Genomic DNA, 27,171 nt, shown 5'->3' with positions numbered 1-27,171 from the left:
AGCTAGCAGAAAATATTTTTAAATCATATATTTCTACAAAATACTTGTATCTAGAACATACGAAAATTTTTCAACACTCAAAACACTCAACAAAAAGAAAACAAATAACCCAATTTAAAAAAATGGACAAAACACAGCAAAAAAACCCCACAACTTGATTAAAAAATGGACAGAGAATCTGATAGACACCTTTTTAAAGAAGACATATGGATAGCCAACAGGTATACAAAAAGGGGGAAATGTAAACTGGTGCAGCCATTATAGCAAACAGTATGGAGGTTCCTCAAAAAAATTAAAAATAGAGCTACCATATGATCCAACAGTTCCAATTCTGGGTATTTATCCAAAAGAAATGGAAACACTAACTTGAAAATATATCTGTACCTCCATAATCACTGCAGCATTATTTACAATAGTCAAGGCATGGAAGCATACTAAATGCCCATTGATGAATGAATGGATAAGAAAATGTGGTATATATAAAATGGAATATTATTCAGCCATAAAAAGAAGGAAATCTTGCTATTTAAAACAACATGGATGAACCTTGAGGGCACTATGCTAAGGGAAATAAGTCAGATGGAAAAAGACAAATATTGTATGATTTCACTTATACATGGAATCTAAAACAAACAAGTAAAACTCAAACTCAGATACAGAGAATAGATTGGTGGTTGCCAGAGGCAGGGGTTGGGGGTGGGTGAAATGGGTGAAGGTGGTCAGAAGTTACAAGCTCACAGTTATAAAATAAATAAGTCATAGGGATTAAATGCACGGTGACTGTGTGTGTGTGTGTGCGTGTGTATATATATATATATATATATATATATATATATATATATAGTGATAGTTAATGATACTGTACTGTATATTTGACACTATCTAAGGGCATAGATCTTAAAAGTTTTCTCATCACAAGACTTACTGTAGTGATCATTTCACAATATATATAAATATCAAATTATTATGCTATATACCTGAAACTTATATAATGTCATATGTCAATTATATCTCAATTTTTAAAAATTGGTAAAACATGTGAACAGACATTTCACTGAACAAAATACATGGAGGGCAAATAGACACAAGAAAAGAAGCCTAAAATCACTATTCAGTAGAGAAATGTTATACCACAATGACATGCCATTGTGCTGCTCTCAGAATGGCTAAAATAAAAATAAATCAATATAAATGACAATATCAAAAGCTGGCAAGGATGAGGGGCAATTGAAACTCTCATACACTGTTGGCAAAAAGACAAAATGGTACAGTCATTTAAAAAATTTAATTTGGCAATTTCTCACACAATTAAACATACGGTCCTGAAATTCAACTCCTAGGTATTCATTCAAGTGAAATGACAACTTATGTTCACATAAACAACTGTCTGTGAATGTTTACACTGGTTCTATTCACAATCATTAAAAATTCCAAACTGCCCAAACGTCCATCATCTGGAAAATGGATAAACCAACATCCGGAATACTATACTAATACATACACCGGAATACTATTCAATAATAAAAGGAATTAACTGCTGATAAGATATAACATGAATAAATCTCAACTGCATTACATTAAGTAAAAGAAGCCAGATTCAAAAGGCTACATTCTGTATGATTCCACTTATATGATATTCTGGAAATGGCTTAATTATAGGGACAGAAAACATCACTGTTTGCTAGAAGCTGTGCTTGGGGGATAGTGCTGACCACAATGGGACACCTCAGGAGAATTTTCTAGGGTGATGGAACTGTTATATCTTGATTGTGATGGTAGATATACAACTGTAAGTGTCAGTCAAAATTCATCTATGACAAAAAGAACAAATTTTATCATATGTAAATTTAAAATGTGAATAAAAATACAATAAAATATACCATAAACAACATCAAGAACGAAAGGGACTAAAGAGCAAGACCAAAAACGTATGCTGCGTCCAAGAGGTGCACTTAAAAATAAAGACACAGACAAGGTGAAAGTAAGAGAATGGTACAAGAGATAACATGCAAATAGTAACCAGAAGAAAGCTAGTTTGGTATATTAATATCAAAGACTGGGAATACCACCAGAGATTAATATGGCCATTTCTTAATAGTGAAAATAAGATAATTAATCAAGAGGACATAAAAATCCTGTGTGCACCTAATAACAGAATCTCAAAATAATGAAACAAATATTTATAGAATAAAGGGAGAAATACATAAATCCACAATCAGAGGTGGAGATGTTAGCAACTCTTTCTCAGCGCTTGATAAAACAATTAGACCATAAATCGGGTAGGATATAGAAGATTTCAACAATGCTATCAACATCTTGACCTGATTGACATTTATGGAATGCTTCAAGCAACAACTGTCAAATACAAATTCTTTTCAAATGCATGTGGAGTATTCACCAAGATGGCAATATACGGGGCCATAAAATAAGTCTCAGTAAACTTGAAAGAACTTAAATCATACAGAATATGATCTCAAACTGCAATAGAATTGAAGTAGGAATAAAATATATTAAGTAATCTAGAAACTTCCCAAATATTTGGAAAATTAAGCCACACACTTTAAATAACACAGAAATCAAAAAGGAAATCACAAAGCAGATTATAAAATATTTTTAAACTAGAGGACAATAAAAAGACAACATATCAAAGTCTGTTGTTATCATTGTTATCATTCGTAGAGGGATTGTTATATTGTTATCATTTGTAGAGGGAAATTTATAGATTTAAATGTTTAGAGAAGAAAAACTACCTAAAAACAATGATCTAGGCTTTTACCTTAAGAAATTAGAAAAAAAAAAGCAAATAAAACCCAAAGTAAATAGAAGAATATATAAAGTTAAAACAATAATCAAAGAAACAGAAAATGAACAATAAAGGAAATTTCTAAAAAATCAAAGAATAGTTCCTTGAAAAAGTTAAAAGCCAAACTTTGGAAAATTATTTGCAACATTTTACTTTAAAAGACAATATTTCTAATATAAGTAAAAAATCTGCACTATCACTTCTAGTAAGAGATATTATAATTAAAACTACAATAAAAAGTATTTTTCAACTGGGAAAAAAAATCCCCAAAAACCTAAGAGTTTGACAATGCTCTAACTGGAAAGATTAAAGAGTAACAGGCACTCTCATAACTTTCTAGAAGAAATGCAAAATGGCACAACCTCCATGAAGGAGAAGCAACAATTAGGAAAATGATACATGTGTTTATCCTTTCATCTAGAAATCCTACTCCTATGAATACATCCCCAAATATCTTGCCAAATATGTTAAATTATGTATGTGTTAAGCTATTCATTGCAAGATCAGGTGTAATAAGAAAAGACTGGAAACAACCAAAATGTCTATCAATAGAAAGTCGTGTGGATAAACTCTCATACATCCATACAACAGTGCACTATGCAGCTGTGAAAAAGAATGAAGACAATCTCAATCCCCAATCCCTGGTACTTACCACAGTGTCTGCCACCACATGTGTGCAAAGGGAACACATAATCTCATAAACAAATGCATTTAATAAATTATATTTACTTTCATCTAAAAACAGCAGGGTTGTACTTCAGTTTTTGCTTTAAAATATGTTTAATGCTAGAAGGAAAAAAAAAGACTGCTTCAGAGGGAAAAAGTCACATCACAGAAGAATTTATAAAAAGAAATAAAACATACACTAAAATGAGAGGAAAAATGTATGTCATGATACACTAAACAGTTAATTTGCCTCATCCTTTAAAAATCACTGTGGTAGTAATCTGGAGAACTCCATTCCTGTCTACTTTCTCCCCTTTCTAAATTGATGGTGATGACTTAACTTCATGCATCCTAGCTTTGGTTCATAGTTCAGCACACCTTCTTACAGGGAGGTAATACCGCTTTCTCCAAAATTCAATGACACAGTTCTGAAATCCCTCCTCCCAAAGTGCTAGTGATGCCTGGGTGGATTCTGTTCAGGTTTTCCTGAAGCCCTGATTCACACCTCATTTATGATTACTCATCCCTTTTTAACTGTCACTCATTTTCCATAAACTCAACTCGAAATACTAGGTTAGCCATTTTCATCTGAGCCTGGTTGTTTTATAACCACACCTCCCAGTTACAGCCCTGAACACACAGTGGTGATACATCACCAAAAACAACCTCTGAAGCTTTGGAGAGGGGAGGTACACATGAAACTTTTGGCATTGCCTTGCCCTCAGTTTTCTTCTCCTTTTCTTTTTTTCTAAATTATTTATGATTTTTTCCCCAGTTTATGCCAATAAGGAAAAAGGAGAAAGAATCAAACTTTCAGCAATGAAGTCCAGGAAAGTATCCCTCATCTGGAGAACCTAGCCAAAATATAGATTCCCAGACCCACCTCCTGTAGATTGCGAATCAGTAAGTACAGGGCGAAGCACAGGAACATACATTTCCACAAGTACCACCAGATGATTCTGATGGGCCTCATCCTGTGTTTAAAAACAACTGCTAAATATTCTGACAGAGAAAACAAAGTAGAAAAATGTCATCATTTTAAAAAGTAAAAAATAAAATTCCTTTGCTCACGGTGACTTAAAAATAAATCACAAGGGATGTTCTAATAATGTAAGATGGGAGATAATTGCAATATGGCTAGCTGGATTATTATATGGTTAATAGTCTAAGTCAAATGGTTTAATGAAGCTGCCCACAGGCACAGGTGCCCCCAGAAGAACAGCCATCACCTTGAACCTGTCTAATTCACTTTTTAAATAACTTTAGACCACTGTTCAGGAAACACCTGAGACTGATGTTGTCTCTACACAGCAAGGTTAAGTGGAGAATTCAAGCTGATGTGTATTCAAGACCTTTCTCTTGAGTCAGCTTCATCACTGGAGCTAACGTATTTTAACCTCTACCCTAGCCCATGCTTTAGTAGATGGTTATCTGAATTCACCATTTCACATAATATGTAGAGACTTAGATTGAAAGTATTGTTAGAATTATCCTAAGTACCCTAACTGTACAACTCTTTTCTAACCTGCGCAGTTTTCCAAACATAGAAAACAAGGTTGTATATTATTTGTTTTGCCTCCTTTCTTAAAAAACAATTCAATTTTCAGGGCTTGAGAAGCATGCATCCGAAGTCCAAGTCCTTTATAATGGAGACGTGACAAAAGAATAGATAAATGGGGACCTTCAAGATGGCGGAGGAGAAAGATGGGGAGATCACCTTCCTCCTCACAAATACATCAAAAATACATCTACACGTGGAACAACTCCTACAGCACACCTACTGAACGCTGGCAGAAGACCTCAGACCTCCCAAAAGGCAAGATACTCCGTACCTGGGTAGGGCAAAAGAAAAAAGGAAAAATAGAGACAAAAGAATAGGGATGGGACCTGCACATCTGGGAGGGAGCTGTGAAGGAGGAAAAGTTTCCACACACTAGGAAGCCCCTTCACTGGCGGAGACAGGGGGTTGGCGGAAGGAAGCTTCGGAGCCACGAAGGACAGCAGAGAAACAGGGGTGCAGAGCAAAGCGGAGAGATTCCCGCACAAAGGATCGGTGCTGACCAGCACTCACCAGCCCGAGAGGCTTGTCTGCTCACCCGCGGGGGTGGCTGGGGTCTGGGAGCTGAGGTTCCGGCTTCGGAGGTCGGATTCCAGGGAGAGGACTGGGGTTGGTGGCGTGAACACAGCCTGAAGGGGACTAGTGCACCACAGTTAGCTGGGAGGGTGTCCCGCAAAAAGTCTAGAGCTGCCGAAGAGGCAAGAGACCATTGTTTCAGGGTGTGTGAGGAGAGGGGATTTAGAGCACTGCCTAAACAAGCTCCAGAGAAGGGCGCGAGCCGCGGCTATCAGCGCGGACACCAGAGACGGACACGAAACTCACGCTGCTTCTGCAGCCACCAAGACGCCTGTGTGCAAGCACAGGTCACTATCCACACCTCCCTTCCCAGAGCCTGTGCAGCCCGCCGGTGTCAGGGTCTTGTGATCCAGGGACAACTTCTCAGGGAGAACACACCGCGCACCTCAGGCTGTTGCAACGTCACACTGGCTTCTGCTGCCACAGGCCCGCCCCGCATTCCATACCCCTCCCTCCCCCCGGCAATAACAACTGACAGTAACAACTGACACTGCAGAAATACAAAGAATCGTGAAAGATTACTACAAGCAACTATATGCCAACGAAATGGATAACCTGGAAGAAATGGACAAATTCTTAGAAAAGCACTACCTTCCAAGACTGAACCAGGAAGAAATAGAAAATATAAACAGACCAATCACAAACACTGAAATTGAAACTGTGATTAAAAATCTTCCAACAGGGGCTTCCCTGGTGGCGCAGTGGTTGAGAGTCCGCCTGCCGATGCAGGGGACACGGGTTCGTGCCCTGTCCGGGAAGATCCCGCATGCCGTGGAGCGGGTGGGCCCGTGAGCCACGGCCGCTGAGCCTGTGCGTCTGGAGCCTGTGCTCCGCAACGGGAGAGGCCACAACAGTGAGAGGCCCGCAAAAAAAAAAAAAAAAAAAATCTTCCAACAGACAAAAGTCCAGGACCAGATGGCTTCACAGGTGAATTCTATCAAACATTTACAGAAGAATTAAAACCTATCCTTCTCAAACTCTTCCAAAATATAGCAGGGGGGGAATACTCCCAAACTCATTCTACGAGGCCACCATCTCCTTGATACCCAAACCAGACAAAGACACGACCAGAAAAATAAAATACAGTCTAATATCACTGATGAACATAGATGCAAATATCCTCAACAAAATACTAGCAAACAGAATCCAGCAGCACACTAAAAGGATCATACACCATGATCAAGTGGAATTTATCCCAGGAATGCAAGAATTCTTCAATATATGCGAATCAAACAATGTGATAAACCATATTAACAAATTGAAGGAGAAAAACCATATGATCATCTCAATAGATGCAGAAAAAGCTTTCGACAAAATTCAACACCCATTTATGATAAAAACCCTCCAGAAAGTAGGCATAGAGGGAACTTACCTCAACATAATAAAGGCCATATATGACAAACCCACAGCCAAGATCATTCTCAAAGGTGAAAAACTGAAACCATTTCCACTAAGATCAGGAACAAGACAAGGTTGCCCACTCTCACCACTATCATTCAACATAGTTTTGGAAGTTGTAGCCACAGCAATCAGAGAAGAAAAAGAAATAAAAGGAATCCAAAGTATAAAAGAAAAAGTAAAAGTGTTGCTGTTTGAAGATGACATGATATTATACATAGAGAATCCTAAAGATGCTACCAGAAAATGACTAGAGGTAATCAATGAATTTGGTAAAGTAGCAGGATACAAAATTAATGCACAGAAATCTCTTGCATTCCTATACAATAATGATGAAAAATCTGAAAGAGAAATTAAGGAAACACTCCCATTTACCATTGCCACAAAAGAATAAAATATCTAGGAATAAACCTACCTAAGGAGACAAAAGACCTGTATGTAGAAAACTATAAGACACTGATGAAAGAAATTAGAGATGATACAAAGAGATGGAGAGATATACCATGTTCTTGGATTCAAAGAATCAACATTGTGAAAATAACTATACTACCCAAAGCAATCTACAGATTCAATGCAGTCCCTATCAAACTGCCAGTGGCATTTTTCACAAAACTAGAACAAAATCTTTCACAATTTGTATGGAAACACAAAAGACCCTGAATAGCCAAAGCAATATTGAGAAAGAAAAAGAGAGGTGGGGGAGTCAGGCTCCCTGACTTCAGACTATACTACAAAGCTACAGTAATCAAGACAGTATGGTATTGGCACAAAAACAGAAATACAGATCAATGGAACAGGATAGAAATCCCAGAGATAAACCCACACACATATGATCACCTTATCTTTGATAAAGGAGGCAAGAATATACAATGGAGAAAAGACAGCCTCTTCAATAAGTGGTGCTGGGAAGACTGGACAGCTACATGTAAAAGAATGAAATTAGAACACTCCCTAACACCATACGCAAAAATAAACTCGAAATGCATGAAAGACCTAAATGTAAGGCCAGACACTATAAAACTCTTAGAGGAAAACATAGGCAGAGCACTCTATGACATAAATCACAGAAAGATCCTTTTTGACCCACTTCCTAGAGAAATGGAAATAAAAACAAAAATAATCAAATGGGACCTAATGAAACTTAAAGGCTTTTGCACAGCAAAAGAAACCATAAACAAGACGAAAAGACAACCCTCAGAATGTGAGAAAATATTTGCAAATGAAGCAACTGTCAAAGGATTAATCTCCAAAATATACAAGCAACTCATGTAGCTCAATATCAAAAAAACAAAAAACCCAATCCAAAAATGGGCGAAGACCTAAATAGACATTTTTCCAAAGAAGATATACAGATTACCAGCAAACACATGAAAGGATGCTCAACGTCACTAATCATTAGAGAAGTGCAAATCAAAACTACAATGAGTGCTGGTTGTGTACTGGGTACATTAGGCATTTTCACATTGCCCGGTGGAGGCTAGGAAGATTAAGAAAAGGACAAATTACTTAACATTGAAATCCAACTTCAACTTCTTTCAAAAAGTATAACACCAATGAAAACCAAAATGGCAAAAATCAAAAAGCAAACAAACAAAAAACTACAATGAGGTATCATTTCACACCGGTCAGAATGGCCATCATCCAAAAATCTACAAACAATAAATGCTGGAGAGGGTGTGGAGAAAAGGGAACCCTCTTGCATTGTTGGTGAGAATGTAAATTGATACAGCCACTATGGAGAACAGTATGGAGGTTCCTTAGAAAACTAAAAATAGAACTACCATAAGACCCAGCAATCCCACTACTGGGCATCTACCCTGAAGAAACCATAATTCAAAAAGAGTCATGTACCACAATGTTCATTGCAGCTCTATTTACAATAGCCAGGACATGGAAGCAACCCAAGTGTCCATCGACAGATGAATGGATAAAGAAGATGTGGCAAATATATACAACGGAATATTACTCAGCCATAAAAAAGAAATGAAATTGAGTTATTTGTAGTGAGGTGGATGGACCTAGAGACTGTCATACAGAGTGAAGTAAGTCAGAAGGAGAAAAACAAATACCATATGCTAACACATATATACGGAATCTAAAAAAAGAAAAACAAAAGGTTCTGAAGAAACAGGAATAAAGACGCAGACGCAGAGAATGGACTTGAGGACATGGGGAGTGGGAAGGGTAAGCTGGGAAGAAGTGAGAGAGTAGCACAGACATATACACACTAGCAAATGTAAAATAGATAGCTAGTGGGAAGCGGCTGCATAGCACAGGAAGATGAGCTTGGTGCTTTGTGACCACCTAGAGGGGTGGGATAGGGAGGGTGGGAGGGAGACGCAAGAGGGAGGAGATATGGGGATATATGTATCACTGATTCACTTTGTTATACAGCAGAAAGTAACACAGCATTGTAAAGCAATTATACTCCAATAAAAATGTTTAAAAAAATAGATGAATAGGCTTGTCAGGAAACGTTTGGAATCAATAGTGTTAGCATAATTCATTTGAGAGATTTACTATAGACTGACATAAGCATTCTGGAACAAACAGGCCTGCTCAGAGAACTGTGTGACTTTGTGCACCCTCAGCACTTTACCCTGTTTTAATTAGCGGTCAGCAATCTCAACAATTTTTCATGTTGTTTTAATTTTCCTGAATAATTATAGCCATGCTCACACATTCAAAAAGTGTTTCTGAAGCTCATTTTTCTCTGACCCCTCAACAAGCCTGTGTAATATCATTTCAGTGTTGCTTATTATTAAGTTGAAATAATTAACTGAACTTGGCATCCTGCTAGAAGTCAATACCTTTTGTTAAAACTGGACTTTTAAAAATAATGTAAGGACGTTTATAAATAACTACTAACAAAAGCACTAAACGTGTAAACCTGTCTATCACTACTGTATTTTCTATTTCTACATCTTAGGCTAAATTACAAACAGGCTTATCCTATCACCTGAATATGAGAAATAAAAACTTATACCACTTCGGTTTCTACTCTCAGTTGGTGTCATATCTTCATGAAGAAGGTTTTCTGGAAAACAACTTCTACCTATTATCTGTTCTTTATAAAAGGTATAGCTTATGTCCAAAAATAAGCAAGAGAAAAAGGAATCAAAAGAAAAATAAACATTTTTACCTATACTATGAAACTGATTCTTATCAAGATTTATCTTAACATGGAATGGTTCCCAACTATTTTATCTGTAGGAATAGATACTAGAATAAATCATTACATAGATACACAGAGTTTTAGGAGTAAAGATATTCATGTATGGTAGCATTGCTTATATAGTAAATATTACAAACAGCCTAAGTGGGGCTGGTTAAAAAAACTAGTAAAGTCTATATACTGTGTGGCTGTATTTAAAAATTGTGTTGCAGAAATATTTAAGGGCAAGGAAATATGCTTATGACATTTCAAGTAAAAAAAAAAGGCATGTTATCAAACAGTGTTTATAATATCATCCCATTTTTTGGGGGAAAAAAAAAAAAACAACTACAGGGACTTCCCTGGCAGTCCACTTGTTAAGATGCTGTGCTTCCAGTGCAGCGGACGTGGGTTTGATCCCTGGTTGGGGAATTAAGATCCCACATGCCGCAGAGCATGGCCAAAAACAAAGACAAACAAACAAAAATCTACAGAAAACATGAGTGGAAGTAAATATACCAAAATTTTATCAGTTTTACTTTTTTTTTTTAATATATAAATTTATTTATTTATTTATTTTTGGCTGCATTGGCTCTTCGTTGTTGCCAGCAGGCTTTCTCTAGCTGCAGTGAGCAGGGGCTACTCTTCGTTGTCATGCATGGGCTTCTCATTGCGGTGGCTTCTCTTGTTGTGGAGCATGGGCTCTATGCGCGCGGGCTTCAGTAGTTGTGGCTTGCGGGCTCTAGAGCTCAGGCTCAGTAGTTGTGGCACACAGGCTTAGTTGCTCCACGGCATGTGGGATCTTCCCGGACCAGGGCTCAAATCCGTGTCCCCTGCATTGGCAGGTGGATTTTTAACCACTGCACCACCAAAGAAGCCCAGTAGTTTTACTTTTCGATGATGAAACTGTAGATAATTTTCTATCATTTCCATAAAAATCACATATTACTTTTGTGATAAGAAAATAATTATGATGAGCTATGTTTTTAATGCAATACATAGGATAGTTAATTTTCTTACTATATAAGCTCAATCTAAAAGTCTAATATCTTAAAAGAAGAGACTAACAACATAAGAGAAAGATACAGGTAAGAATATATATATGTGTGTGTATATATATATAAATATATATATAAATAAATATGTGTATGTGTATATATATATATATATATATATAGCCACACCACATGGCTTGTGGGATCTTAGTTCCCCAACTAGGGATTGAACCTGGGTCCTTGGCAGTGAGAGCATGGAGTCCTAACCACTGGACTGCCAGGGAATTCCCAATAGAGGTAAGAATATAAGCAAAGGGAACTATAAATGGCCTTAAGACATATGAAATATATTCAACCTCCGTCATTAAAAGAAAAGCCACAATGATATTCCATTTTTCATGTATCAGATTGGCAAAGGGTGAAACATTCTGGTAAGACACTGTGTTGGTAAGAGTCTAACTAACATATATTCTCCTAAACTGGTAGAAGTGCAAATTGGTTTAACATCTCCAGAGTGCATTTTTGCAGGATCTATCAAAATTACATACACTTTATCCCACTGATTCTTCTAGTAGTTTATCATACAGACAAATAAATTACATATTACCCAAGGATATTCCTTTCTACTTTGTTTCAAGTAGCTAACATTTTGGAACAACCTAAATGTCCAATTATAGTTAAATGAAAACATCCTCCAAAATGGAAACTCAGGTAACCATTAAAAAAAAAAAGACAAACCTATATAATGACATGAAGATAGTTTCAGATCTATCAAGTGAAAAAAGGTGAAGTATCATATGTATAGTACACTGTCATTCCTGTAAGAAATGAGTGGTGAAACATCTAATATACCTGTGTTTTTGTATTTGCATAAGACATCCCTGGAGGGATACATTAGTACCTGGAAACTATTGTCCCCTAGAAAGGTTGCAAGGGGTCACTGGTGGGGGAAGACTTAATTCTCACTGCACATCTGTATTTGGTATTTGAATTATTTACCAAGTATGATACTTTGTATTATTATTTATTTTATTTACATATGTATTTAGCTAGTTAATATTTATTTTTAAATTATCAGATATGGAGAAGACGCACGGATGCAGAGAAAGATTCCTAAAAGGAGCGTGGGGCTTTGAGTCTGGCATCAGCTGCTCCTTCCCTGTGGGATGTCAGGAAAGCCCCCTCCTTACCCTGGACCACCTTCTCTTTCCCTAAGGAAAATAATAAAGTTCTCTTTTCCCTCTTGGGAATCTGAGCTTCTAGTTGTTTTCAAAGCACATACTTGTTTTCAAATACCACACAAAATAACAGGTGTCTCAGCTACTAGAATTACACACATCCCCTCCCCTGTTGCTCACTCTTTACAAAGTTATTACCTTGGGAAACTTTGTCTCAAGCAACAACTTTCTGAGCACTATTTTACACACAAGGCCGTATGCTAAGTGCTAGGAATATAAGAGTATAAGACCTCCCAGCTATTGAGTGCCAACTAAATGTCAGGTGCTGGATGAAGTGTTTTTTATAATTGTACTTTGTGGTGTTCACATCAACCCAGTGCCTGGTAGGCTCTATTAATACCTTCATTTTACAAATGAGCAGGTGGCAACTAAGAGGGGTAAGTTACTTGCTGGCAAAGATCACCCAATTAGGAAGTGATGGCACTGAGAACTCAAACCCAGCTCTACATGACACCAAAGGCTGAACTACTTTTTACCATAATTCCAGCCCATGGCGCCTCATTTGGTGGGGGAGGAAGACAAACAGATGCCTGACCAGTAATGGGGTAAGTGCTCTGAGAGAACGTCCAAGTAGGTCCGATGGAGATTTGCATGAAACTGGCATTCAGGAAGCATATGGCTCTTGTCCAAGTGGATGTTTGTAGACTTCTTCCCGTAGGTCAAGTGAATGGTGAAATTGTCAGTTTTCAAAGCAAACATTGACCATGAGATGAACTCAGTCTGACATGTGGCTACACAGGTGACTTGGTACCATGACAGGGAGACATTCACCTGGATGCCACAGCAATTCTCTCTCAGGCTTCAGAGTCAGGCAGACCTTGACTCAATTCAGATCTGGCACTCAGTAGCTTTATAACGCCAGTTAGGAGACTTAACTCCTCTGAGCCTCAGGTTCCTACTTGTTGAAATGCAGATGAAATGAAAAAATGGAATGAAAAAGGTGGAAATGAACATGAAGCTCTTGGTATAAAGTAGGCATTCAATAAACAGTAATCACATATGAATTCTCATATAGGCTCGGATCTACCAAAATAATCCAAGATTGCAGGGCAAGTACTTCAATAGAAATGGAATCATTTGCGAAATACATAATTTGTTTTCCAAAAGCCAGTATAGTAGTGTTTTGTTTGAGAAGAATCTGACATAAAGATTCTAGCCTAAGAATTTCTCCCACTTCCTTCTGACTTTGATCATCCACACCTCTAATTACTGTGGATCATGAGTGATTCTTAGTCTCATCTTGTACCTCTCCACCCATTTTTCTTCCAAATGCACAGAGGTGCCAGGGGCTGCTGTGTTTTCTAAGGGTCTTGGGTGACATCTTCCTAGGCATGAAAACTGTATTGAGATGAGTGCCTTTCTCAACCTTATGTTGCCAAGGGGTCTTCTTGTCAAAATCATGAGCAATCCTAAAAGGAGGGGAGTGAAGGTCACCTAAAGAAAAAGAGAAAATCCAAAGTCCCAAAGAAAAGCTGATGATTAAAAAGTGAATTTCCTTCTTCAGTGTGCAAAATGTCTCTTGAAAAAGTGGTTTGTGTCTAGAAGTTTTATGTCTACATTCAACATGCTGCATTTCAAGAAGCATTTCTTCTTTGATCCCTTGAGCTCCTTTAATACATCAGATGGGTTTTTAATACCCACAGGAATATATAAACTCTTTCCAAGCTAAACAAATGGAGGGTAAGCTGGAGAATTAATAAACACACCTCTATAGTTCTGGCAACTTGCTAAGCCACTTCAGGTGCAGCACTGGGAAGCCCAAGGGAGGAACACAGACTGCTCTTTGAGGTAGGGGTGGTGGGCGTCACACAGCAAACAGCCACCAGGATGGAGACAATGCACTGCAGAAAGGCCGCCTGCAAACGTCAATAGTGTGGATATATCTCTGCACTCCTCCATTCCGCATGCAAATAAACATTATAAAAATATTCCTTGGCTCTGCTGGTCTCCTACCCTCCGGCATGGAAGAGGAAAGCCTCACTGCGTCGTGAGCCCAGCCAAAGTTACATGTGCTCCCACCCAGCTTTCCCACACATTAAGAAATGTACAAATGGGAAATTGTTGTGAGACTAATTCATGTCAGGTAGAGACCTGCCTAGTCATTACAGACATGTGCCCCTCTCATTTTGCATCATGGACTCTCAAGGAAAAACAGTAATTTACATTTCCTGTACTAAAACCTCTCCAAATATGGCTTATCAAAGAGCAAGTAAAGATAGTAACATCTATACAACAATGGCTGTTCTATCTGGAGCCTCAAAGTTGTAATCATGCCTGCTTCTGAAAATAAGGCACTTTTTTCCTTTAAGCAACTGAGGAAGAGAATCAGTGAAATCCTGTCTCCAGTAAAGTGCTTCACTGAATTGAGACTCAGAAGAATTGGTACAAAAATCAATCAGAGGTTTTAATCCCAATTATTCTAATGTTTATGGGCCACATTTTCATCTTCTGGCGATGTTGCAACAATTCAAAATAAAGCTCCCAAGATAAGCATTTACTTCCCCCTCCTCCTTTTTAAAGTTTAAAGCCAAGATGTTTTTAGTAAACACAAACATACAGCACTAACTAGGTTGTTCATTGTAAGAGCTAATATTAAATTATTCAAGCCTAGCTCCATACCATAATATAAAAAGAAGGTAGCTCTTTATTAAGGAATGAGTGGCAGGTCGTTAACATTATATGACAAATTGTTGAAAAACTTTTATATTTGATACAATCATATTTTAAATATTTTGCGATGGAAAGAAATTGCTTTTAGAATCCAAAATTTATTCCTATACCACCATCTGAGATGCATGGGCTCGACACTGTAAAATTCAAAGGGAGAACTTCCCTGGTGGTGCAGTGGTTAAGAATCCGCCTGCCAATGCAGGGGACACGGGTTCGAGCCCTGGTCCGGGAAGATCCCACATGCTATGGAGCAACTAAGCCCATGTGCCACAACTACCGAGCTTGTGTTCTAGAGCCCGCGAGCCACAGCTACTGAGCTCGTGCTCCACAACAAGGGAAGCCACCACGATGAGAAGCCCGTGCACTGCAACGAAGAGTAGACCCCACTTGCCACAACTAAAGAAAGCCCACGCGCAGCAACGAAGACCCAGCGTAGCCATAAATAAATAAATAAATAGATAGATAAACAGAAATTCAAAGGTATAGGAACTATTTTGATTTTGGTGATCTATATTCTGCTCATTACCAGCCAACATGGCTAGATCTAAGAGAGTAAACGACAGCAAGGGAAAACCTGGAGAAAAATAAGGTGCACAACCCTCAATCTCCAAAGGGAAGAGCTTGACCCTTGGTGCTAATTTCACGGCAGAGTAGGAAGGTTGTCTTGTTTAGAACTAAACTAAGACCGTATAAAAGGGCCAATGATTATTTCATGGGAAATTGAATCTCATTTATTTACACGTTTAAAACAAGATTGACTACAGTAGTTTGGTAAGAGTCTATAGAGCAGGAGATACAAAAGTATTTCAACAAATTAGTGTATGCTTGCAAATTAAGTGGTTAAAAACTGTTACATTTTAACACCTACAAATTATATTATTCATGACCCTAATGTATTCCAGCTGGCAAAGTCTGTATCTAATTTGTGTAATGAAGTATCTGATCGCTATTGAATATGTGTAGTCCCTAATTCAGAATTCCAAATTTTTCATGAACCAAGAGCTCAAGTAGATCCAGGAAGTGGCAAAACTCCAAGATCTATATTATCTAGGACAATCTCATTGGAGCAAAAACCTCACCAACTACTTTTTCTGATTGAAACTATTAGTTTTATCTTCCAGGCTAAGAAATCTGGAAGAGGGGACTGACTGGAGTTCTGTGGTTTTCCTACAACACTGTCAACACACATGGGTTTGTGGACTGTGCTCTATAAAAATATCTCTATAAAAATATCGCAGTGGTTGAGAGTCCGCCTGCCGATGCAGGGGACACAGGTTCGTGCCCCGGTCCAGGAAGATCCCACATGCCATGGAGTGGCTAGGCCTGTGAGCCATGGCCGCTGAGCCTGCATGTCTGGAGCCTGTGCTCCGCAACGGGAGAGGCCACAGCACTGAGAGGCTCGCATATCGCAAAAAAAAAAAAAAAAAAATGAGGGCTGTAGTTTTTTTTAAATCCCACATACAGATCCTGTGAGACAGGTATTATACCCCTTTCAGAGATGAGCAGACTGAAACCTACAATATTTAAATAACTGGTTAAAATCTTTGCATGGTTAAGTGCTATAGCCCAGACTGCAGCCCAATCCCAGAGCCCATCCTCTTAGTCTTTACTCCAGGAAGACACCATGTCCCCTTTATGCAGTGGGTCCACTGTACAGGTTGTACACTTGGTAAGATCCACTTGGTAAGAACACCTGCAGGGCATTCACTGAGAACAGTCTGAAGAATTTGCGGTAAATCACCCACCCAGCATAAGCCCTCAACAGGAAATTGGAGTCGTTTGTAGGAAAATGGAATCCCTGAACTATGGTTCTCTGAACTGTAGCCCACGAAACATGTCAACACAGCTTCGAGACCAATTACTTTCTTTCAGTTTAGTGGATAAATGAAAGGCGCGTGGGGAGAAGTGATGAGAGAAGAAAAGTGTAGCCACAGCTTTTGGGGCTTCCAGGAAGATGAGCAAAACTTGTGTGCAGATCCCAAAGTGAAACTGATGGCAACATAATTCTTATGAAAAGTGATGAGTAATACTACCAAAAAAAAAAAAAAAAGAAAAAAAAAGGACACACACATAGACACACAAAACAACAACATAAAAATCTAATCTAATTTGACTTAGAAATTAATATCTTGCCAGCACTGACATGTGACAAGAATTTTAAAGCTCTGGCATTAAAAATGTGACACATGTTTAATTTCATTCTTGATTAATTATTTTTTAAATTGGTTATAAGTGTTTAACTCAGCAATTGATTCTCATTCCAAGGGAACCTTTGTGGATCCCTTTCTCAGCAAAGGGCGAGGCGGGTAGTAACAAGAAAAAAAAGCAATGTACTGGAAAGTAGTTAAAACGTTGCATTCTTTTTAGATATCCAATTTTGTTAAGCTTGTTGACAGTCACAAATGCCCAGAAAATATGGGCTGAGTTGTTATAGACTGCTGTTTGAATAACAGATTAATTTAATAATCAGTGGGATATTGAATGACGAAAATTATTGGTTAACACAGCCAAACCACCAACCCTAATGACATTCTTATGTAAATTCTTATTTTCTTTTAGGCTCCTGCATTCTTAATAAACCCTATATTTTTGAAAATCCTTTTTTAAACATTGCATACTGTCCCTCTGTTATAATATATCTGTCTATGATATAGACAGATAAATGTCCACTTTTGGAGTTGCCACTGTGAAGGTTTCTATTTAGAGCAACTGAGTCACCTCTTGATGTTTTTTCCATATAAAGCCAACAAGGGATTCTGGAAACTGGACACAGAGATGGAGCTGGGAGCAGCCAGTCTTCAAAGATTGCTGGGGACCAAAAAGACTTTTACAATATGTCTAGAACCACCTGACATAGTTTCCTGAGTTCTAGCAAGATGTTTAGGCATCAAGGTCATCTGATGTCTTCTGAGAGATGGGAAGATTGTTAATGACAGTCCATAAGCAAACTGCCACATGAAGCACGTTCCCGTGGGAAGTGCACAATCCTTTGGGATTGTTGCTCTATGGTTTGCCGTTGCTTGTGGAGGAAAGTAATCGCTGCCTTGAAAATGGTTTGTAAAGGACACAGCTTTATATGTTCCATTGCGGGAGGCGAGATGTTTTTCTTTGAAAAAGATCTTAGTGCGTAATTTTTGAAATACTGTAATTTTCACCAAACTCAGTTTCCAACTCACTCATCGCCAAATACTGTAGAATTGTGTTATTTTTGAATGTCACTGCCCCTGACCTGAAGTTACCTACAAAGCTGGTCAAAAATTAGTAACTGCCTTAGAGAACTAGTCCTGCAAATTCTCATTCTTTCCAGGTAAAGGTTGACAAATTTCTACATGCATTGAATGTAAAGCAGATAGGCAAATTTAGCTGCCTGGTTGCCAGCAAACCTGTTGGCCACTGTACTGAAAAATCTACCTGCCATCAAGAAGGGAAAGCTGACAAAAGTCAAATAACATTATTTTCCTCATTAACATATTGCATTCCAAGAATACAAAGCTCATACAAAATGTTATCTTCATTCTTTGATAAATACTCACATATACCTTCCAATAAATTTTATTTCATAAAATGGAGAAAGGAAAGCCAGAGAGAATGGGATATGCAAAAAACAAGAATAAAAGAGTTCAATCCTTCAAAAGCCTTCAATGAGACTATTCTTTATGAGTTTATTCAGATTGATATGAGCATCATATCATAATCTTATAACAAAGCCTCACAAAAATTTTCGGATTAGGAAAAAAAAAATAGTCATGAATCGACTTCTCATTTAACTACTCACCCCAGCCAACCTGTCAATTTCTAATCCCTACAAAGAGGAGGAGGAGGAGGAAGAAGAAGAAACAGATGGGTCTGCTCTGTTAGGACCAGGGTATGCGTGCTGGGAGGGGTACATTCAGAGGTGCAGCAAATGGCCTGTCTGAATCAGGAGTTTCTGCTTCAAAGGTCAGTCCCACGTCACCATTATTGCTGTCATTTCTCCCATCATTTGGAATCTGATCATTTTTTCTCCCTTCCTTAAAACTTCTCAGTTGTTCCATACGGGTGTCAGGGTAGCGTGTGAAGTCCTTCAAAGGACTAGTACTCTGCAACAGGATCAAAGGGGCAATACGACTGGGGCCTTACTCATTCTTTGCCTCCGCTCTCATCTTGCCTCACCCCCATCTCTGTGTTCCAGCTTCCCTGAACTTCCAACCATTTGTGGAACAAACCACAACTTCTTTTGCCTCCACAAGGCTCTTCCCCCTGCCTGGATACTCCTGCCTGCTAACTCCTCCATACTTGGTGGTCTTATATTGGATGCTACTTCTTCCAGGAAGACTCTCTTGATCACTCCAAGCCTCCCTTCTGTGCTCCTGTGTGACATTTACTCTCTAATCCTGGCATGAAGCAGGGAGTGTTGACATTGCCTAGTTACTTCCTTGTAAACTCCATGAGGAAGGAACCATGTGTGCCTCATTCATTGCTGTCTCCCCACAGTGTAGCCCAGTGTCTAGGATATAATTCACAATCAAGAAATGTTCACTGAAGTCCTAAGCTATCTTTAATTTTTTTTCCTAAAGACTTATTTTCCTTTCCAGGCAAATTCCTTAGAAACATCCTTCAAGGTAATTTATGTACCAGTCCTCATATCTTAAAAACTAAATTGTCATCTCACAAATTAGACCTTAGAAATGGGCGAAGCCAATCTGTGATGTTAGAAATCAAGAGAGTGGTTATCTTATGGTAAGTGGGGTTGCGCCCAGAAGCGGGTAGGTGGGGGGCTTCTTGGAGGGCTGATGATGTTCTTTCACTTCTTAGCCTGCGTGCTGGTTACATAGAGGTGTCCTCTTTGTGAGAAAACTAATCAAGTGACAAACTTACAATTTGTACACTTTTTATATACGTTATATGTCAATAAAAAATTTACTAAAAAAGAAAGGAAAAGCACAAGCCCCTGTTCCTCTCCTCACTCAGACCCCAGAGCCTTTACTGTTTGCCTCCATAGTTTATGATGGAGCTGCTGGGTGGCGGTCTTAAAATAAAGCTTTGAAAGCAAAATTTTCCCAAGGCTCGGTATCTTTTCACTGCTGCCTGCAAATTGTGTATGGCCTTACTCAGCTTTCCAACCTCTTGTGGGTCTTCAACCCAGTGTGGAATTTCAACTCTGAAAAAGACTATCATGGGGGGTACAAATGCCTTCGGCATCAACTTCATTATCTTATTCATCCTTGGAGTCCCCAAAGCACCTACACAGTTTCCGGGCTGTAGCAAGAACACATTAACCTCCCATTGAATGAAAGGTAGTCTTCTCTTTAGTTTGAAACCTTTAGGTCACTTATTTTCATCAAGCAGCATTCATACCTTTGGTTTCTAACTACAAGTCAACAAGGAAAAATACTGCTTGCCCTAGCAGTTGTCCATCTTGGTTCTATTTGTTTTCTCACTTAGAATGGAAATGAGAAACCTAACTTACTCTACTAAATATGATTGCCTATCATTTGCTAAGAGATATTGGCCACCTCATAGAGTTTGTAGTTATGATAACTGGGGAGATAATATCCCTCTGCTCAAAAAGGTTCATAATCAGGACTTCCCTGGTGGTCCAGCAGTTAAGACTCTGTGCTCCCAATGTAGGGGACCTGGGTTTGATCCCTGGTCAGGGAACTAGATCCTGCATGCCACAACTAAAGATCTCACACGCCGCAACTAAAGATCCCGCATACTGCAACTAAAAGATCCCACACGCTGCAACTGAGACCCAGTGCAGCCAAATAAATAAACAAATAGTTAAGAAAAAACGGTTCATGATCATCATAAAACCAGTAGCGTCCACTTCACAGAGCCATGAATAGTCAACAATCCTTAAGTCATACATGAACTTTGGTCATCTGAATTACCTCTTTCTCCAGGGAATTCTATAGTAGTGAAGTGATGTTAGACTTTGAAAAGGAACATTTACATTTCAACAGAATGGCTTATGGATGTTAAAAACTTTTTATATTAAGTTGGTATGGTATTATGCTTGTGTTAAATGTGGCCATTTATTGAGTACTTACTCCCTTCCAAGCATTATGCTAAATTCACAACATAAATTTTCCCACTTAATTCTTATAAAAAGTCTATGATAGGCTTACCATTATTATCCCCCAAATTAATCAGGAAGAAGTTGAGTTTCAGAGAACTTAGGTTTTTACTCACGGTTACACAATTAGCAATTAATGGAGTTACGACTCACACTCTGAACCCTCTGATTCCATAGCCCCAGCACTAAACCACTACACTTCAGTGCTTTCCTCTGGTGGCTCTAAAGTCCTCAGCTGATGTAGTAAACTATGACATGGTGGACTGGGCAAATACAGAAGCTATTCTGCTCTAAACACTCAGACATGCTGGATGAAATAGTAAAACAAAACAAGTGTGTTTAAATACAAAGGAACTTACAAGAAAAGACACTAAAAGCCAACTTGTACATTTATAACTAAGTGTAAAAACCTGATAATCTGGTACTGTCTGGGGCTCTGAATGGGTAAAACAATGTTAGTGTGAGAAATCTAAATTTAAGCATAAACTACATGCTGCTTAGGAAAAATATTTACTGTAATTATATGATAAAGGGACTCCTAATTACAAAAACATAACAATTACTTCTGGGCAGTCAATAGCAATAGGATACATGATTGAAGCCCAAATGTAAATCTACTGTGAAGAGAAACTCGGTCTCTATTCTGTTCCCACAAAAATAATCAATAGCAAAGATCAGCTCACAGTAAAAAATGACAAAACACATGAGAAAATAATCAACCAGGAAAGAAAGTAGACACAAGAAACAACAGGATTGGTACCTTCAAAATTTAAACTATTAAAATAATCTTAAAAGGCCTTTATTATTGGTTATAGAAACTTAAGAATAAGACTTTATGTAAAAAATATACAGATTTTTTAAATAAGCAAATAAAACTTCTAGAAATAAAAAAGACAACCTTATTAAAATCTCAATGGATTCTTTGCACACGTGAAACTAATATAGTATTGTAAATCAACTATACTTCAATTTAAAAAGAGAATGCAGTATTTTTAAAAAATCTCAATGGACTCTTTAAGCAGCAGACTAGACACAATCAAAAGGAAATTAGTGAACTCTAATATGCTTAAGGAAATTATGTAGAATAAAGTACACAAACAGAAATACATTTAAATCTAAATACACTTCAGTGATACTTCAGAACATTAAAGAGACACACTTTAAAAGCCATCAGAGGGGAATGAAAAGCCAGACTACTTATAAAGGTGCAAACCTAAAAGTCATAAGACAATGGAATAGGATCTTCAAAGTATCAATTTAGATAGCATGAAGTTAAATTATCACTGCAGAGTACATATTAAATAAGAAATTTCAAATAAAGAATGAGATAATTTATCACTCCCAGATCATTCCTGAAAATAACTTCTAATGTACTCTAGAACCAAAAACAATGGTTAAAAACAAAGGCAATGGTAAGTAAACAACTTGGTAAACATCTCATTTACTACAGGCAGCAATAACAGTAATAAAATATTTGGTAGGTTGAGAACACAGTAGAACTAAAATGTTAGAAAATACTACATGAAAGAGATGAGATGTAATCCAAGTTAGAGGTTCTAAGGTTTTGTTTGTTCTGGAGGAAGGAAGAGATCCTGACCAATTGAAATATGTTTAAAAGGTTAAGGGTAACCAGCAAAAGAGCAGAGTGTATACTTTTCTAGTATATACTAGTATACTGGTAAGGGAAAAAAGGGAATGGAGAAGACACAATGAATACAACAGAAGGCAAAAAAGAAAGAAAAGAAAAGAAAGGAAAGAGGGAGAAAGAAAGAAAGAAAAGAAAAGAAAAAGCATGGGGAAGAGAAAACACAAAATGACAATAGAAATAAATACAAACTTATTGGTAAGCAAAATACATTTTAAAAGATTAAATCTGCAATAATAGAGATAATGAAATTTCAAATCCAGCTATATTCTATTTACAATACAAAATCCTAATGCAAAATGACAAAAAAAAAAAACTTGAAAATGGAGGGAAAGGGGTAAATATGCCTAGAAAATATTACCTAAAGAAGAACTACTAATCCTATGCTATTATCAAACAAAATAGGCATTAAAGCATAAAGACTTTCATATAAAGAGTGTTATTACACAATGATAAAAGGAATGATTTATTAGGAAGCTACACCAGTCTTGAACAGAAATATCCATGGTAATATAGCTTCACAATATAGAAAGCAAAACAGAGTGAATGACATGAAGAAATGGAAAAATCCATAAGCCTGGTGAGAGCTTGACATCTAAAACAGACCAAGGAAAACAAAGTTTGAAACACATAAACACACCTGATCCAATGGATACATATTAATCCCTGTACTCAGCTTTTAGAGAATAAAACTTGCTTTCAAAAACACGGGGACAAATACTAGAATACAAAGCAAGTTTCCACACATACTAAAACACATGTGTTATACAGATCACGATGTCATTTAATTAGATATCAATAATTTTAAAAAGATAGCCTCAAAACCCATATATTAGGAAATCTTAAAACACTATTTAAAAATTTACAGATCAAAAAAATGGTGAAAGTTAGAAAATTGTTAGAGCTGAGTAACAATGAAACTCTCTATATTAAATTTACAAAGATAAACTGGAATGTAGAGAGAAAGTTTATATATATATAATATATATATAAATGAAGCTGAAAAATGAAATTGAAAAAGTTAAGCATCAAACACAATATCGTAGAAAATAAAAAACAGGGTAAATCCCAAAAACATAGAAGAAAGGTAATGATACAGATAAGAAGCAAAATAAATGAAACAGAAAGTCAAAGAAACAGAGAGAATGAAACAAACTAAATGATGGTTCTTTGGAAAGAAAAACAAAACAAACCTATCTGCGCCAGTATGGAGAGGGAGGGAAAGAGGAAAGGAGGAAACACAAGAGGGTGCGAAGGAGGGAGACAGGGGAAGAAGGAGAGAGTGATTTAAAAGGGGCAAAATCACAAATATGGTAACATTTTTAATGAAAAGAGAACACTATTTACAAATGTATGCAATAAACTTGAAGAGTGAGATGAAACAGGCAATTTTCTCAGAAATATAATCACCAAAATCATTTAAAAAAGAAATGGAAATTCCAAAGAGATATCTAACCACTAAGGAAACTGAGTGACTGAAAATTTACTCACACACAAAAACAAACAAATAAGCAAAAACCCATCAGCCACTGACAGTTTTATGGGTAGTTTTACTAAATCTACAAGAAATATAATTTAATCTTACACAAAATGTTAAAGATATCAGAGAAAGAAAGAAGACTCCTCAGGTAATTTTGTGACAATAAAATGACCTTAATAGCAAAGCCAAATGACAGGACAAGTAAGGGAAAGTATAGTCCACTCTCCTTTTTGAGCACAAATGCAAATATTCACAATATAATATGACCAAATGAATCTAGTAATATGGTTTTTGTTTTCCATTTTTTGTAATCATGACAATGAAAGTCCATCCTGGGAAAGCAAGTATGTTTTCATATTAGATAACCCATCTACTATTAAAGATATTTATAATATATACGATATAGTTCATGATTTTAAAATTTTTTAAATTATATGAATGTAACAACATATTTAAAAAGTATTTTAATAATGGATGTAGAAAAAATTTTCGATAAATTTTAACATCCATTCAAGTTTCAAACAGTAACAACCAGAGCAACAAGTACACTGGAAGAGGTTTTCTTTAACCTAATAAATGGTTACCAAGAACTCATAGCAATTTAGGAAATGGATAATAATTAAGGTTGCACAACACTGGAATGTGCTTGATGTCCTTGAATTGTACACTTAAAAATAGTTACAATGGTAAATTTTATATTATTTATATTTTCCTACAATTTAAAAACCCTATATCAAACATCATATTTAACATGGAATTATTACAAGCAATTCCTTTAATTAGGAACAAGACACAGTTGTTTACTCTCACAGCTTCTATTCAACAAATGTATCAGAAGTCCAGTTCAATAAAACAATAATTAAGTGTAGAGATTAGAAGGGAAAATTTTACAAATGATATTACTCTGTACGAAAAAAAGTCCAAGAGAACCCATACACAAACTATTAGATCTAAAAGAGCAGTTAGCAGTTGGATGCAGGATATTTAACATACAGAAATCAGTGAGCTTCTCATATGTTAGCAATTACTGATCAGATAATGTAGTTTTAAACATATGCCATTTCTGATAGCAAAAAACCATAAGCTGCTTAGGTATAAATCTAACATAAAATTATAAAACTGTATTGATAGGTATGTAAATAAAGAGAGATATTCAGCTTATAAGTGGGAAGGTCCAGTATCATTAAAAATAGCACTTATCTTCAAATTAATCTATAACTTATAGCAATTTTAATCAAAACCCTAGCATAATTCATCAAAATTAATAAGCTGATTCTAAAATTAATACAAAAGAGTAAAAAGGCAATAATAGTCAAGTTGATTTAGAAGAAGAATAAGAAAAAGAGATTTGTTCTCCTGGCTATCAAGTCACATTACAAAGGTATAATAATTAAAGAGATATTGTGTTGACACAGGTTTTGGCAAACCATAAAACCTGAAAACAGATCTGCAAATAGATGGGAATTCAGTCCATGATACAGGTATCATAATATATCTATTGGAAAATAAAAAGTACTCAATATAAAGTGCTGGTTAACAGGCCAACTATATGGAAAAGGACCAAATTAGACCCTACCTCATGACACTCACACAAGTAAATTCCAGAGGGATTAAAGTTCTAATGTGAAAGGCAACCCTTTAAAGTGTTCAGAATAAAAATATATGAGAATATATTTATTACATTAGGGCAGACACTATTTTCTGAAACAAGGCAAAAAATGCACAAATTAAAGAAGAAAATAAGAATAAATTAGACTACATTAAAATAAAATCAAAAAAAATTTTATATGCATCTATAGACTTCTATAAAAAGTGAAGAGATAGACCAAAGAATAAGACACATACAGAGCAGAGAACTGCAAAGAAATCATACCTGAAATGAAAGAATGCCCAAATCAGTAAGAACAGATCCACCACCCAGTAGAGAACTGCCAACAGGAATGAAGAGGCCAAAGACCCCAAATGACCAATAAAACCAGTGAAAGAGGCCTGACCTCATTAGTAATCAGGGACTCTCATATTAAGACTCCAAGAAATCATTTCCAATATGTCAGATTTGGGTGAATCCTGAAGGCTTGGCGCCTTCAATAAAAACACCTGAGAAATTTCCCCAAATAGCTGAAATTGCCAACTGTCAATTGGGAAAAAAAACCAACCAGGACTTTTTCCACGCGCCTACAAACTGAACTAAAAATCTCTTATATTCTAGGATGTATTTTCATACATTTGAATGTTTCCCAAACTCTAAATGATCTCTCTAGCAAAGCCAAGTGATGTTTCTTCCAAGCTGATGGAAATACTTCCTCACACAAGAGGGCAGCCATGTTTCCAGCTCTCAACGTAATCCTACTCATGCCAGCCACAATGGCCTGTCTGGAAAAGTTCTATACTGAGCAGAAAGGGGCAGGGGGTGCTTACTTGGAGCAGTCTTCACAAGCAATGTTCCCTGAGGTTTCCTTGATGGTGCGCTCAGAGACGAACGCTGGATATTCAGTATCACAAGGCTCCAGGGTCTGTTTCAATTTCTGGGCTATAGGAATAAGAAAAAAAAATGATAAAGAATACAAGGCACAGGCTCTGTTGTGACTGGCAGCCCACAGTAACTCAGAACGCAGTTCCGCTCCTGCTGCTCTGTGATTTTTCTAGGCACAGCATAATGCATTATTTTCTAATTAGTCAAGTGATTTCATCTGCCAAGCAACTCTATAAGCTATAATTCCTCAAGCAGTTCTGCTGGCGTGATCAACTATCATTTATGCATCACAAGAATTCTACTTTCTGGGACAACATCAGTCACTCGGTCTCTGACCTCATACTTACTTGAACTTAGCAGTGACAACAACACACACACACACACACGTATACACATCTGAATAAATGTATAAAAATACAAGTTACACCGTATTATTTAGGGTCATGATACAATTGCA

General features: G+C 37.0%; 1 protein-coding gene across 1 annotated transcript in view; it reads right to left on the bottom strand.

Annotated features, from left to right (window-relative positions):
* Window positions 1-27,171, bottom strand: part of CACNA2D3 (calcium voltage-gated channel auxiliary subunit alpha2delta 3) — a 787,629-nt gene that overhangs the window by 21,517 nt on the left and 738,941 nt on the right. The window contains exon 34 of the mRNA XM_079935575.1: window positions 26,660-26,771. Within this exon, the coding sequence (XP_079791701.1) occupies window positions 26,660-26,771 (112 nt within the window). The remainder of the gene's footprint in view (window positions 1-26,659; window positions 26,772-27,171) is intronic.

The sequence above is a fragment of the Stenella coeruleoalba genome (assembly GCF_951394435.1).
Source record: "Stenella coeruleoalba genome assembly, chromosome: 10".
Lineage (NCBI taxonomy): Eukaryota > Metazoa > Chordata > Mammalia > Artiodactyla > Delphinidae > Stenella > Stenella coeruleoalba.
The sequence above is the reverse complement of the archived record's forward strand: the minus strand, read 5'-3'. Positions and strand labels throughout refer to the sequence as shown.